Source organism: Mesoplodon densirostris, chromosome 9 (genome assembly GCF_025265405.1).
Source record: "Mesoplodon densirostris isolate mMesDen1 chromosome 9, mMesDen1 primary haplotype, whole genome shotgun sequence".
Lineage (NCBI taxonomy): Eukaryota > Metazoa > Chordata > Mammalia > Artiodactyla > Ziphiidae > Mesoplodon > Mesoplodon densirostris.
The window spans coordinates 112,502,788-112,518,305 of NC_082669.1; the positions used below are offsets into that span (position 1 = coordinate 112,502,788).

Genomic DNA, 15,518 nt, shown 5'->3' on the forward strand with positions numbered 1-15,518 from the left:
CAGGGCTGCAGGACAGGACCTGCTCCAGGCCTCCTCCAGCTTCTGATGTGGCAATCCTTGGAGTCCCTGGGCTCGAGGAGCATCTCCGCCATCGCTGCCTCGGGCATCGCATGGCCTTCTACCTGTGTGTGAGCTGTGAGCCCCAATTTCCCTCTTAAGAACACCTGTCTTTGGATGTAGGGCCTGCCCAATCCAGCAAGGCCTTCTCCTAACTTTGCATCTGCAAAGTCCCTATTTCCACACAAGGGCACGTCCACAAATTCCAGCGGACTTGAACTCGAGGGTGGGGGTGGGGTACCAGTCACCCCAGGGGGCGGCTGTTCATGGACCGGTAATCAGGGAACATCATCCCAGGGAATCCCAGCAATCCTAATAAGGGACAGGTGCGTCATTACGCGGAGCTCGGAGGGACCTGAGGCCTGAGGTTGAGTGAAAGGAGCAGTGAGCTCAGGACCAAGCTTCCCGTGAGCAACACGCAGCAACACACCGCGTGGCTCCCATGGCTCCACCCGCACACGCGTCCGCAAGGATCCACCCCCACCCCTACCCCTACCCCGTAAGCGTGGTTACTACTCTGCAACGTCGTTAGGAACCTTCTTTACCATAATCTCTAAAGTTTTCGTTTTTAAACGAGAATGTATTTGTGCTCATTCGGAAGTTAAAGTTTACAGCTTTTTAAGAGCAGGCACCGTTTGATGCCGTGCGGCTCCCTGCGCTGCCGCCCTCCCGCCAGCAGGGGGCGCCGCCCCGCCCCGCGCAGCGCGCCGCTCTCCGCCCGGAAGTCTGGCCCCGACCGGAAGTCGCGCGTCGGCGCGTCTTGGAAAGTAGTGACGTCTACGAGAGCTGCTGCCCCGTTCTCGAGCGGTTTCCGGGGGCACATGGCCCGCGGAAAGCGCCGAGCCGGGCGCGGGCCGCGCCGCGGGCCTGGGGGCGGCGGGGAGGGGGCCCTGAAGCGGCTAAAGCTAGCAGTGGAGGAGTTCGTGCAGGCGACCTCGGAGGGCGAGACCCCCGGCGGCCGCGAGGAGTCCCGGGCTCAGGGACGCGTGCGCCCGGGCGGGAGGAAAAGCCGCAGGGAGCTGAGGAAGGAGAAGCGGCACCTGAGGAAGGCGCGCCGGCTCCAGAGGACGGCCGGCCCCGCGCAGGGCCCGGGCCCGGGCGGTGGCGGAGCCGGGGGAGCGAGCGGCCCCCGGGCGGAGGCGACGCAGGAGGAGGACGGCCAGCCGTCCCCACGGCGGGCCTCGCGGCCGTCCGAGGGGCTGCGGCCTCCCCCGGTTCCGGCCAAGGCCGGCCAGGCCCAGGCCAGGGATCCCCTCGGCAGGACCAAGGCCCCCGCAGCCGCCGCCGCTGCCCGGAAACGGGCACTTCTGGCGGCCAACGAGGAGGAGGACCGAGAGATCCGAAAGCTGGAGCGGTGCCTCGGGTTGAACAAGCGCAGAAAGAAGGGCGACGGAAGCTCCGTGCCTCTTAGCTTTGCCCGCGATGGGCTCGACTACATCCTGGGAGCCCTGGACTCTGGGAAAAGTAGTGGTTGGTATGAAAGCAGCAGTGAGGAGGAGGAGGAGAGTGCGGGACAGACACTCCCCGAAGGTGACACCGAGGACGAACGGGAGGAGCAGGATGTGGAAGACGAAGGCGAGCGGGAAGCAGACGCGGGAGCGCAGAGCGAGGAGGGGGGCCAGCAGGATGCAGGAGAGGGACAGCTAGAAGCCGGAGGAGCGGAAGGGAGAGCGAAGGAGGAAGGGAGGAAGAAGAGAGTCCGTTTTGCCGAAGATGAAGAGAGGAGTGAAAGTTCCGCAGAGGATGTTGACGCAAACGATACGGTATGAGATTGTGAACAATCTGAGTCCTCTGGGATTTCCTCCAGAATAACGGGTGGGGGCAGAGCATGGGACAGAAGTGACACAGTTGATGTATTGATAATTGTTTGAGCTGAGCGTGGGTCGGTCGGGTTATTTAAATCTCCACAATAAAGAGACAGGGAGAAAACATCCCTGGAGACCTTTCTATCCCAGGGACTTGCCGGCCGTTCCCACCGTTGTCCCAAGGCCACATCCTCACTCGGTTTACTGCCTCAGCCTCCAAACCTGACTTTGACTCCCCTCCCCCAAGCTTTGTTCCCACCTCCCGTGTACCCTGGGGACTCCTGCTTCGCCCCTGCGTCCCCTCTGCCCACACCTAGTCCTTTTTCTGTCCAGCTGCTCCTGGAGTGGATCCTTCTAAAACACAGAGCTGATCTCCGAGACTCCCTTGGATACAGTCTCACAGTGACGACCAGATTTAGAACCCACAGCAGAGCAGACAAGGCCTCACGCGCCGACCCCTTGCCTGTTAAAACAGCTTAACCTGCACACGCACCTTGAAGGCGGCCTTATGGCATTGCTTGTGTTTCCTTCTCCACTTCTCACCATTTCACCCTTCTGCCTCTGAGTATATTATTTCTTCTGTCTGCAAGGCCTTTCCTCGGTTTCTCACTGTTTGTGTTTATCTGTTAAGGTCAGACATCTTTGGGGATCTTTCCCCTCCTGAAGGATATGGAGGGTCTTTCATTTCTGTCCTTGGTGTCTTAGCACCTGGCACTCTGTGAGCAGTGCTCAAGTGCTATCAGTTTTCTCTTAGCACTTTAAGTTTTGACCGTTTCCCAAGTCTCTTTCACAGCCTGTGGAGGTGTAACTGACATACTAACGGGTGTCTCAAGATTAAGTTTCTGTGTATGAAAATGTGCTTTCTCCAGCTAAGCTTAAAGCCTGACAACAAGGAGCACGCCTTACAAATGTCTGTCTCCTAAAGGCTTGTCAGGGAGTGTTGGTCGTTGGTGATGACTCGTAATCCTTTCAGTTGAAAATCTAGAAAATAGTGAGCAGTGGGTTGATTTTGATTTTATCATGGAAATTTAGATATTGGGGCCTCCCTGGTGGCGCAAGTGGTTGAGAGTCCGCCTGCCGATGCAGGGGATACGGGTTCGTGCCCCGGTCTGGGAGGATCCCATATGCCGCGGAGCGGCTGGGCCCGTGAGCCATGGCCGCTGAGCCTGAGCGTCCGGAGCCTGCGCGTCCGGAGCCTGTGCTCCGCAACGGGGGAGGCCACAACAGTGAGAGGCCCGCATACCGCAAAAAAAAAAAAAAAAAAATTTAGATATTGGTTTTGACAGGTTTGAAATTACTTTGGACCGCTTTTTCTCCAAAACTGGTGATGCACTTAATTTAGGTGTTTGTGTGCTGCCGTGCCTACTGTGAACTGAGGCTGGCAGAAGTGTAGAATACAGGGCTCTGTCGGGTAGACAAGGGGGCGGGGGGCGCAGCCAAGTCTGAAGGGTTACAGAGGGAAAAGCGAGGTGATGAAATGTAGTGTTGATGTTAATGTAAATAATGATGTCCATCGTCTGGGCCGTGGCGTGCGTGTCCAGGACTAGGGTGGGCACTCGGGAAATAGCTGATGCTCATGAAGCAGCCGTAGTCAGTAGTGACAGGCTCTCCCAGTTCTTGGGAATTTAATATCTAAGTGTGAGTGTAGCAAGGGGAAAGGTGGGGTGTAGTCAGTGTACTTTTTTTGTAATTTATTTCTGTCCTTTCAAGCAGAGTCTTTGTGAAAATGGTGGAAAGTACATCCCACCCCACGTGAGGCGAGAAGAGGAGACAGTGGATGCCCAGAAAAAGGAAGAACTAGAGAGGCTCAAGAAACAGGTCAAAGGTCTGATTAACAGGTAACCTCGAGGCAGTGTATTGTGTCACTTCAAGAGGTTGTCTCTCTTCTAAAAACACAGGAATCGTTCTGGGAATTAAACCAAAGCCTGCGTTGCCCTTTTTTTTTTTTTTTAATTTCTTTTTAGTTAAAACACTCTTCTTGGTGCATCCTGGAATTTTACTGAACATGCCATTTGATGTTCAGAGTTAGCACAGCTGCAGTGCATATACGTCCTCCCATCCCCACCCAGTAGAGCCCTTATCTCCACGTTAGGAAATAAAAGATTTTTGTGCCAGCAGAAAATGGAAAAGTTGGGATTTTTTCCAACAGTACATACGGATGTGCTAACGATGGTTCCCTCCCTCTGCCTGGGGAGATCAGGTAAGGATATCAGTGGAGTATCCTCATCACAGTCTCCGTGGTCTTGAAGGGAATCCTGCATGTGCCTTACTGTGGCTGCATTTCAGCTGGAAGGACAGCAGTTAATGTTATTTGAAGATTCCAGAAGATTCTGTGTTATGTACATATATACTGGATTATTGGGACAGGATAAGAATTGTTCATGGGTCAAATACGTACACAAAAGAGGATCTATTGGAAGTATTAATAACTTTTTCAATTTTTTTAATTGACCTAATAAGACAGTTCTTGATTTGAAACAGCACTGTCGCTCTGTCTTTCCAACTGTCTGCAGGCTGAGTGAGCCGAACCTGGCCTCCATCAGTGGCCAGCTGGAGGAGCTGTACATGGGCCACAGCAGGAAGGACATGAATGACACTCTCACGGGCGTCCTCCTGAGCGCCTGCGCCCCGGACGCGGCCATGCCCGCCAGGCTGGTGATGGAGCATGTCCTCCTGGTCAGCATTCTTCACTGCACAGTTGGCATCGAGGTAGGGCTGCCTCTCTCCAGCCATTAGCTGTCCAAGTGCTGCTTGTGTCAGTGATCAGCTGACACGGCTCAAGGCCACCTTGTCTGTATTGTATCATCCTAAACCACGCTCGGCAGCTACGTGATGTTGGCCAACTTCTGCTTTTGCGCTTGGTCCTTTCTGACATGACCTTATTGTCTGTTAGTTCTGTCCCTCTGGACTGACATCGTGGACTTGCCTTCATCTTCTCTGTATTCCCCACGGTAACAGTGACTGTTTCAGGTGTTCAGAGCACAGGGCTTTGTGTTGGGCGAGAGGCCATCAGAATGTGAGGTAAAACTGGGCATGAAGCAAGGGGACACATGACAGTGCCTGGGCTTGGAGCCTTGGTGCCCCTGGGTGGGCCACAGACCTGCCCGTGTCTGTGAAGTGGGGCCTTTGTCGGGATTCAGTGGACAGCGTGTCTAAAGCACCTCCTGTGCGGTGCCTGGTACCCAGTAGGTGCTGCTGAGGAAATAGCATCCCCGTGCCATCCGGCCCGCCCCATGTTCTTGGTCCTTGGTCAGTGACCCTTGTGTTGGCATCAGGGAGGCCCACCTCGTCCCGGGTCCTCTTTTATCACCTCCCACAGTGAGATCATAACCTTCCTGGTCAGCATCCACTCCCTCCGTGTGGCTGCTTGCAGGGTTGTTGAGGGACATCGGCCTGGTTACAGGACTTTACACGAAGGTAGACGCATGAGTGGGTGAGGAGGCCAGCGAGGTGTGATTTTCCAGACGACCTTCATATTCACCAGAGAACTTGACGATCCCTTAGGATCTTTACGTGGGACAGTATCTTTTAGTGGTGGTGTTGAGCTTCTCTGCCTTCTGATTGCCCTCCTCCCAAGAACAGGCCTCGGCAGCAAAATGTCACTGCAAGTCTGATCCCCTGGTGTAAGTCCTTGGGACTCCCAGCAGGATGAGTGGGGCAGGTATTTACTTAGCCCCACTTTGCAAACACAGCAAAGCCCCTGAAGGCCGGGCTGTGGACGGTCCCGGGGCCCTGCCTCCCCATGCCGCGCGCTCTTCACACCCCTCCCGCTTTTGTAGGACTTGCTCACGATGATGGTCTTGAAAACCATTTGGGGTCTTACAGAGTGGCCCTGTCCGGGGCTTACTTTGAAGAGCACAGACTTGCTAGAAGGGCTTCTCCTTCCATCTGCTAGAGGCTCAGCAGTGAGGGCAGTGCTGGGCCGGGAGGCCAGCCACCTGGCGACCTGCCTGCCCACCCTCCCCTGGGGGCTTGGTCTGGCGGCTTCAGGCTGGGAGCGCGTGCAGGAGCCTGGCTGCAGGAGTGCTCACCAAGGTGGTGCTTGTGAGCCTCTGCGTGGCTGGAGTCCCGCCCTTCCTCCCACTGCAGCCTCCGTCACCCTCCCTAGAGAAACCTCTGGGCCACGATCTCCTCTAGCCGAGGTCATATTGTAAGAGCTTTCTGTCAAAATTTTATTGAAATTTATTTTTATTTATCTGTGTATTTGGCTGGGTCGGGTCTTAGTCACAGCACGTGGGATCTTCATTGCAGCGCGCGGGCTTCTCTCTAGTTGTGGCGCAGGAGCTCTGGAGCACGGGCTTACTTGCCCCACGGCATGTGGGATCTTAGTTCACTGACCAGGGCTTGAACCCGTGCCCCTGCGGTGGAAGTGCGGAGCGCTAACCACTGGACGGCGGGGAAGCCCTGTAGGTTACAGTGATTTCACCCAGCCCGCACTTCTGCTGCTGCTCACAGATGAACCATCCCCGTCAGAAGCTCGATCAGCTGCTGTTACACAGAAGGTTGATCTTTCCCATCCAGTGAGTGGCCACATCCTCTAGTTCTGTCGCTGGGTGACTCTTGGGCCCGGTCCGCCTTCAAGGGTCCAGCACGGCTGTGGGGATCTGCGTCCCCATGTCTCAGCTGGAGAGTCGCCATCGCTCTGCCACCGCCGGGCGCCCACTCCCGTCTTCTCCCTCCAGGCCCAACCAAGCTGGAGAAGTGAGCCGTGTTAGATAGTAGTGCATTTTTAGAGATACGGATGTGCCCTTAACGTTCTTAAGGATTTCATTTTTCCAAGGAACCAGAATGGCTGCAGGTCAGAAACAGCACCTCGTTGATTTTAAGGACAAGAAGGTGCACTTTGAGGGAAGGTGTGCACTGGGCACCCCGCTCTGTGTCGTGTGTGGTGTGGTGTTTTCCTCTGTAAAGCACTGGGCACTCAGACTTGTGTTTTTAGAGGTTTTGCCCTGCTGGAGTTCGTATCCTGCCACATGTACGTTTTATGTGTTTATTTTAAAAGTACTAATTCTTTCAACGTGCGTTGAAGTTAAAAGAAGAAGGACCCCTGAGAATGACTTGCTAACTTGATTCTTACACGTTTGCAGTAATGTTTTTTCTGTTCTTCATCCAGGTCGGTGCGCACTTTTTGGAGGCTGTGGTGAGGAAGTTTGCTGACGTCTATAAAAGCGGATGTGACGGGAAAGAGTGTGACAACCTGTTCGCCATCATCGCCCATTTATATAACTTCCGCGTGGTGCAGTCTCTCCTCATCTTTGACATTTTGAGAAAACTTACTGGAACTTTCACAGAAAAAGATATCGAACTGATCCTGTTAATGCTGAGAAATGTGGGCTTCTCCTTGAGAAAAGATGATGCTTTGTCACTTAAGGAGCTGATCACTGAGGCCCAGGCCAAAGCCAGCAGGGCAGGCGGCGAGTTCCGGGACCAGACCAGGGTATGAGTGCGTCACGTGACCTGCTTCCTAACTGCCTAAACGCTCACACTGACCAGAACTTAGACATGAGTATCTGGGGTAAATAGTGCATTTCGTCTCGTAATGATCCCTGTTATCTTCTGCCTCATCTGGTTTTGTGGTTTCATCTTCATGGTGTGAGTGAACCTCGTGTCTTTACTCTTGTGAATTTAAGAATCGATCTACGTAACATTCAGCCATTCAGAAGCGGTTTACTGGGAAGGCCTGGGGCGAGGGGCGCGGGGTTAGCCCGCTCGGCCTTCTGGCTCTTCCACTCGGCAGCGAAGGGACCAAGGCTTCCAGGCCTCGGTTTCCCCGTCTGGAAAGTGGGACTCGTGGCTACCTTGTTTGCTGGTCTGCAGACTGAGGGGCACGGAGAGTCATGGGAACCCCTGGGCGGGGCGAGGGCTCATTTGAGGAAAAAGGAAAGAGTCCCTGTGGGGAGGCATCGGGGCGCAGGGCAGGGGCCGGCCTCGGGGCCTCATAAACCTCGCAGGGAACTGGATTTCTATCCCAGAGGCACATGAAGGGCTCTGAGCAGGTTTTCATGCTGAGGTCACTTTGGCTACAGCGTAGGAAAGAGAGAGAAGCCACCTCGGGGGGTGGGGCGATGATCAGCAGAGTTGCAGTGGACGTGGGTTTAGGACGCAGAAGTGGCCAGACTTGGTGGAGGGAAGGGGAGAGAGGGCGGGGTCAGAGGTCACCCCAGGTACCAGCTTGGGCCTGCAGGTGGGCAGTAGTTTGTTCAGGAGACACAGACTGGGCAGGAAGACTGGCCCATTTTTGAAATGCTGAGGTGCGGGCTCGGGTTAGCTGTGAGGAGGGAGGTGTGGGCCGAGCCCCCTGAGGGTCCTGGGGGCCGCAGAGGTGGTGGTGGTGGAGTTGCTGTGTAAGGGGGCGGGGGGCGGCTCCAGGTGGGAGAGGAAGATCATGGGGGCGGGTCCCAGCGAAGACCCTGTCCCTGTGTTGACTGCTCAGGGGTGACACGGCAGACACAGGCATTTGGCTCGGGCTGGCCTGAAGCTGGAGGAGCTGGGCTGGGGAGTGACTGGGTGGGTTTGGAGTCCTTGAGCGCTGATGGAAACGTGCTAAAACTGATCGTGGTGACGGCTGCACAGCCCCGAGTGTGCCCAGTGGACGCTTGGCATGTGAGTTATGTCTCAGCTGAAGTGAACTTTGGGGGGAATCTCAGACAGGGTCTGTGGGAAGTCTTTGTGCTGTTCTTGAAAGTCTTCTCTAAGTACGATGTCATTTCCAGTTTAAAAGTTAGGAAAGCAAAAAGCCAGGAGTGGGAAGGGGTTGCAGACGTGGTGGGGGAGGAGGACGACTGAGACCGGGGGCCGGTGGGGGCGGAAGGGCGCGCAGCCCGGGCGTGTTCTCGGCCTGCGGGGCGGGGGAGGCATTTCTGTTCTGGGCCGGGGAGGCCTGGGCGGCTGCTGAGGTCGGTGCGGCCTCTCCCAGAGGCGCCCCTGCCCCGTCCTCGGCTGCGGTGACCATGTGCGCAGAGGCGGTGTCTTTCTCCCCACGGTGAAGCATCGTTGGTTTCTGGCATTTGAGATAATGGCTTTTCCCGTCTGTCTCCAGGTTCGCTTCATGCTGGAGACGCTGCTGGCCCTGAAGAACAACGACATGCGGAAGATCCCGGGCTACGACCCCGAGCCCCTGGAGAGGCTGCGGAAGCTGCAGAGAGCCCTGGTAGGCACCCTCCTTCATGGGAGGTGTCATGGGAACCCCTGGGCGGGGTGAGGGCTCATTTGCGCAGGCGGCCGGGTCTGCGCCAACCCCCATGAAGTTCTGGAGGGCGGTGGAGCCACAGATCAGGTGCCCGTCCGGTTAGCGGGGGTTCCCAGATATGAAAGGCAACTGCACGTTTCTGTGGGGCGACCCTCCGTGTGAGCTGCGTGCGCCCCACGCTGAGCCCTCTGCCCTCGGCCGCGCCAGAGAATCGCGGGAGGACCTCTGATCACTTTGGAACAGGGCCCGGGCCGGGGTCCCACCAGGATCAGAGAGGCCAGCCTGGGGAGTGGGGGGGCTCATCTGTTTAAGCTCCCCAGAGCTTCTCAGCGTGGGGCCCCCAGGCGTGCCCTTCGGCCCGGGCACCAGTCAGACCCAGAGTGACCTCCTCTGGCAGGTCCCAGGCCCCTGCTGGTGGAGTCCTCACTGCCGGCCCTTGGGGCGCGCCTCCTGCCCGAGTCTGAGCCTCTCTCCCCACCCCCGCCCCGTGACAGCTGTTCTCAGACCAGTGTTTTGGATGATAGACCCACAAAGCCCACACACACACACACTGAGAGTTTACCTCGAACTTTGGCATTATTCCTGACTGGTTAACTGTCCCACCTGTCAGTGACCCATCACAGCTTTCACGCACCAGAAACGTTGTTACCCGAGCTGGAAAGAGCTGGGGTCGCTGTTGCCCAGGCTCTGAGGTGCCGCGGCCTCCACTGGCTGCTGTTTTCTCAATCAGCTGCGAGGCGCTGGCTCAGGGACAGAGACTCAGCTCCGCGTCTCCTGGGACAGCGTCCTGAACGCCGAGCGGACTGGGCGCTGGTGGATCGTGGGGTCCGCGTGGAGTGGCGCCCCGATGATCGACAGCAGTCAGCAGAAGACCCCGCGGAAGCAGCTCACGGGGACGGTACGCGGCCCGTGCTCGCCACCACCTAGCGTGTGACCTGTGTCCCCACGCGGCTTCCCCTGGGTTTATTTGAAGACCTTATAGAAATAGCTACTGCTTTGTGATAGCATTTAATTCCATTTCTGTTATTTCCTTTTAAAGTCTCAAAATGTTAGGAAAGGGACTTAAACGTTTAGCGGAGTGAGGGCAACGCAGGACGATCACTCAGGCATCCTGGCCTCCCCGCCCTCCTGGCCGTCCTGGCCCCTCTCCCCTCAGCTGCAGCGCTTACCTCTCCTTCATTCAACTGGTACTTGGACTGGCGGACCCACTGCTCCCACAAAGCCTCCCAGATCAAGCGGTTTTCTCCTCGTGGGCTTGCTTTGCCTCTTGCTGTTTTTCCTTTATGGGGGTGTGTCGGGGGGGGTTGCTCAAGAATAAAGGTTCCGCGTTTACATACATGTATTTACGCGTACCTTACAGTTAGCCTTGGGTCAAGCCACAGAATTACATGTATTACTTCTTAGAAACTTAGTAATTACGCTAAACCAAAGAACAACATTCACTGAAACGTCTGTATGATCTACGCCCGGTCGTCCCTCTTGCCAGGTTAGCTCGAAGATACTGGAGCTCGCCCGAAAGCAGAGAATGAACACCGACATCAGGAGAAACATATTTTGTACAGTTATGACTAGTGAAGACTTTCTGGACGCATTCGAGAAGCTCCTGAAGTAAGCCTGTGTGCGAGCCTCTGCTCTGTTGTTGAGTTGGGTGCCATGTCGTGGAGGCCGGGGCCTTGCCCCTTCCCACCCGCTGCCCCGCGCCACGGGCTGTAGTCCAGCTCCTGCTAACTGACCGCTGGTAGCTCCAGATTAGGACAGTTTATGATCTGTTTTGATAGGAAAAAATCAGGTGACCACCTGACAGTTCCCAGTGGCTGTTGTTTGTCATGAGTTGGTTAAAACCTTCCTGTTAAAGTTGTCTTTCCGATTACGTCTAAATTAAACTTCCTGTTTAATTTAGTTGTAATTATATTACAACTTCTGTAATTAGTTGTAATGAGATTGAAAAGCATCTGTGTACAAAGTACGTCTAAAAAGTCTAATAATTAATTTTCCTTTATTTGCTTCAAATTCAGAAGGAAATGCAGGGGAAATGCTGTAGGGCTACGAATCCTTGTCCAAAGTCAACACTATGCACTAAAAGGATGGATTTTTACAAACCAAACCAGATTTTGCAAACCAGACCATACGTTTTAGAAAAAAGAAAAAACAAGAAGGGCCCACAGCTGAGGCCCTGTTTCTAGTCGGTCGGTCACCAGTGACAGGCCTTTGTAGAGCCTGGGGTCACCTCATTCTGCCACGTTGTTGGAAACCCTGAGGCCAGAGGCTGGGGCCGGGCCTGGAGCTCCAGTCCTGCTACCCGGCCCACTTAACCAAACTGCCAGGCAGGATATGTTCCTCTGAAAGATTTCTGCCTTAAAGCTGTTAAAATTTGGCAAATTGGAGGTTTAGTCCTCGCTCTTCCTGTCTTACAGGCTGGGGCTTAAGGATCAGCAGGAGAGAGAAATCGTTCACGTCCTCATAGACTGCTGTCTGCAAGAGAGAACGTACAACCCTTTCTACGCGTTCCTGGCGGGCAAGTTCTGTGACTACGCAAGGAGCTTTCAGGTGACAGCTGGGAGGCAGGCTGCCTGTGTCCCACTCTCCTCTCTAACCACTCTGGCTGGCTTGGCCCACCTGGGATGTGGGCCCTGGGTCAGGGGCCACCCCGGCCAAGAGCTGTGTGCAGAGGGTGGGCACCACCTGAGCCGTGTCCCCATGTCACCTTTCCCTGTCACAGATGAGGGGTCACGACCTGCTTAATCGGCGAGTGCCTCTGGTTTATGTTGCACCATCTTTTTCTAATGTTTCTGCTGATTTAAGGGAAAATACTGCAATAGAAAGAAATTACTGTGAAGCTATTTCAAACTACTGTATATAGGAAAGGAGAGTGTAGTTGCTTCTAAAAGGTCTTGATTTTTAGGATATTTTAAGTAAATGAATAAGTATAGTACCTTTGGATTATATTTTTAGTGATTTATTCTAATAATTTGTTGAATTTATTTTTTTTTTCCTTTGTTTTATATTAGATGACATTCCAGTTCAGCATATGGGACAAATTTCGGGACTTAGAAACTCTACCAGCCACTAACTTCTCTAATTTGGTTCACCTGGTGGCCCACTTGTTGAAGACAAAGTCACTGCCACTTTCCATTTTAAAGGTGTGTATAATGTGCGAGATGATTTGAAGCACTGAAAATGGTAGTGTACAGTTGAGCGTTGAGCCACGTGGGGGTCAGGGGCGCCGACCCCTGCACAGTCGTAGTCCGAGTGTAACTTTACAGTCGGCCTCCGTATCCTGGTGCCACACATGAGGATTCAACCAGCTTTGGAGCGTGTGGTCCTGCAGTGTGTATTTAGTGAAAAAAGTCCTCATGTAAGTGGACTGCACAGTCCAAAGCCGAGTTCAGGGGCCAGGTGTAATTCTGTATGTTTGGTACCTTAAGAATGTGCGTTTCCTTCGACCCTGACTCACCTGAAAAACACTCATTATCAGACCGTCATAGGAAATCGCCAGATGAGCACGCAGTGTAAATTTGCCTGGTAGCTCAAGGCGCCATTACAGTTGTTTGCTCCTTTACATGAATCAGTCTCGGGACTTGCGGTCCGTGTACAGGCCATCATGAGTCCTGTGGTGGCCGCTGCTCCGTCAGGAAGAAGTGGGGTTGTGGGAGCTGTACAGAAGCTGTGCTTCTGCCGCTCCTCCCTTGGCTGTGGCACATCTTTTAGAGCAGGGGCATCCTGGCCCCTGTCGAATTCCCACGTTGACTCGTCAGAGACGATGAAATGCAGATGCTCTGGAGGTGGTCCGGGGTGGACAGCGAAGCCTAGACATGAGAGGCGGGTCAAGGTGGCCTGGGCAGTAGGACCGTGGGGGTCTGGGGGTCCTGACGGTGTGGACTGTGAGAGAAGCTGAGGGTCAGGGATAGCTGGGGGCCCGGCCTCTTGCCTTCTGCTTCCTGATCCTTGGGACAGGCTTGGTTGCGGTTTCCTGTCTGTGTTTATGTATTTGTTCACCAGAGCGCCTGTCGAGTTAACTGCATGTTCCTTAGAGATGTGCCCTTGGGTTTTGGCTACTGTACTGAAAATGAGGGCCAGAGCCTCGTCCCACATTCCAGACCTGGGGAGAATTTACAGCACAGAGGGCTAGTGCCTTCTCCGTGCTGGGGGGAGTCTTGCCTTCGGTTCACTTGAGTTTGAGCTCAGAATGGAACAGGATGTGGCATGTCCCTCAGATGTAGCAGGTCCTGGAGACTCCTTGAAGCAGCCCCGCCCCTCCATACCTCACGGGTCTCTGGCTGTAGGCAGCACTCTGGCTGTAGGTAGCACTCTGGCTGTAGGTGTCTGCATGTGGTTAACCAGGCTTTTGATGTCCTTTTACAGTTATTTAATTTGGCATAAGGTTGAAATTTATCCATGTTGATAATCTGCAGTTTTGTCCTTAGATATTATTACTGCTGTATAGTATTCCACCGTATAAGTATACTGTGATTGTTATATATATGAATTAGTCTCTTCTGGATCTAAATTGTGTGTGTGTGTGTGTATGGCTTTAATTAGGGGATAGTTTCTTTAAGGCATGGAGATAATCTACATTTCAACTCCAGGAATGAGATTCCTGATTCGCTAGGTACCCATCAGCCCCCTGGACCTGACTCAGCACTGCCGAGTTGCCCTCACCAGTGGTGTGCGCGCCCTGCAGCAGTGCACCAGCGGTCCCAAGGCCCCGTGTCAAAGGACAGCTGTTCGCTATATAAAACTGGAAATAGCCTTAGTTAAGGGGCAAGGGGAGCGGTCCTTTTTTACTCAAACTATAGTCAGAAATCACTGCAGAGTTGGCTCAACAGTGTAACTTCTATTATTTTTTATCCGGACTCTGTTAGGTCGTTGAATTCAGTGAATTGGACAAACCCAGGGTCCACTTTTTACGAAAAGTGTTACATATGCTGCTCATGGAAACGGAAGTTGAAGACCTTGGTTTAATTTTTGCCAGGTTTGTTCCCAGCTCTTTCGATAAAACGTGGAAAAGAGGAGAGAAATTGTTTTCACCTGTGTTTTATAAAAGCAAGTTTGTTGTACTTACATGTAGCTTTTCTGTTCTAATTTTAATAATATCCTGAACATTAATTTGGGGAACATGAGACTTGCCTAATAGCAAACAGAAAATGATTTCTGACAGATAAGATATTAAGTTCTTATTTGAGAATTCTGACCAGAGGGAAACTAGGTACATCCCCTGCTTCGGGGTCCCTAGGGCTGAGATGGGGGCCGGCTGGTCATTGACGCGTGTCCCTTCCTCCTCAGGGTGTCCGACAGCCCCGCGCTGGGCCTGCTGCGGGAGGGCCTGAAGCTCTTCATCAGCCACTTCCTGCTGAAGGGCGGGCAGGCCCACGGGGGTGCCGAGGAGGCCAGCACGCTGCGGGAGAGAGCCGAGCTCTGCACCGGGGCCCTGCAGGGGAGGGCATCCCTGAGGCTGTAGCCGGGCTGGGAGCCAAGGGGTGCTCATTCACCTGCGATGTGGGGCCGCAGCACAGTCTGACGTATTTAAAATACTCTATTTTGGGGCTTCCCTGGTGGCGCAGTGGTTGAGAGTCAGCCTGCCGATGCAGGGGACACGGGTTCGTGCCCCGGTCCGGGAAGATCCCACATGCCGCAGAGCGGCTGGGTCCGTGAGCCATGGCCGCTGAGCCTGCATGTCCAGAGCCTGTGCTCCGCAACGGGAGAGGCCACAACAGTGAGAGGCCCGCGTACCGCAAAAAGAAAAAAAAATACTCTATTTTGGTCCAAGGTTTTACGGTATTTGTGTTTTGAACCATCTTCAAATACCTATATTTATATCTCTAGGAGGCGGGGGAGAGGGAGGGAGGGGCGGGCCCCCGGGCAGCGAGGGGGTGTGCCAGTGCCTAATTTTCTAATAGACAAAGTAAGCCTCTAGAGGGTGCAGTTACAAAGAAATGGATGGCTTTTTTATTTATCTTTTATGTATTGGTTAAAAGTTTGAAACCGTCAGTTAAACATTCCTGAGGTTTGATTGATTATTTCAAGCACTTGGAAGTCACGTGTTCTGGAAGAGTCAGCAGTTGACTCAAGCCTTGCAGGTGTGGGTGCAGCACAGCGGGGGGACGATCCTGGTTCCTCACCTGAAGTTCTGACGTGGGAAAGGACATCTTCCCCGTGAGTGTCTGTCACTTAGACCCATCAAGTCCAGGTGTGATGCACCTTCCCGAACAACTTTGAAGTCACCAGACAGACACTGGACACAGCAGGTGCCGCCTGCCGAGCGGTGTTCTCGGGATATAAACACGCACAGGACAGACCGCCCGCGAGGGATGAATGTTCAGGATGCACCTAAGATACAGCAGCTCTCTCCCTCCCTTCCTCTGCTCATGGACAGAGAGAAAGCAGATGAAGCAAAATGTTCATTGTTGGGTGAAGTTTATACACATGAAGTATATTTTTATAATTTTTCCTTAAGCTTTAAATTATTG

The 15,518-nt window shown here is 53.8% G+C and overlaps 1 protein-coding gene across 1 annotated transcript; it reads left to right on the plus strand.

The window, feature by feature from the left end:
• The first annotated feature begins 695 nt into the window (after positions 1-695).
• On the plus strand, positions 696-15,518 carry NOM1 (nucleolar protein with MIF4G domain 1). Its single transcript, XM_060107761.1, has 11 exons — positions 696-1,820; positions 3,576-3,700; positions 4,376-4,571; positions 6,976-7,299; positions 8,902-9,012; positions 9,782-9,949; positions 10,538-10,659; positions 11,466-11,598; positions 12,060-12,191; positions 13,914-14,023; positions 14,335-15,518. Exons 1-11 carry the CDS (start codon positions 696-698, stop codon positions 14,507-14,509), a joined length of 2,721 nt encoding a protein of 906 aa, XP_059963744.1. The 3' UTR covers positions 14,510-15,518.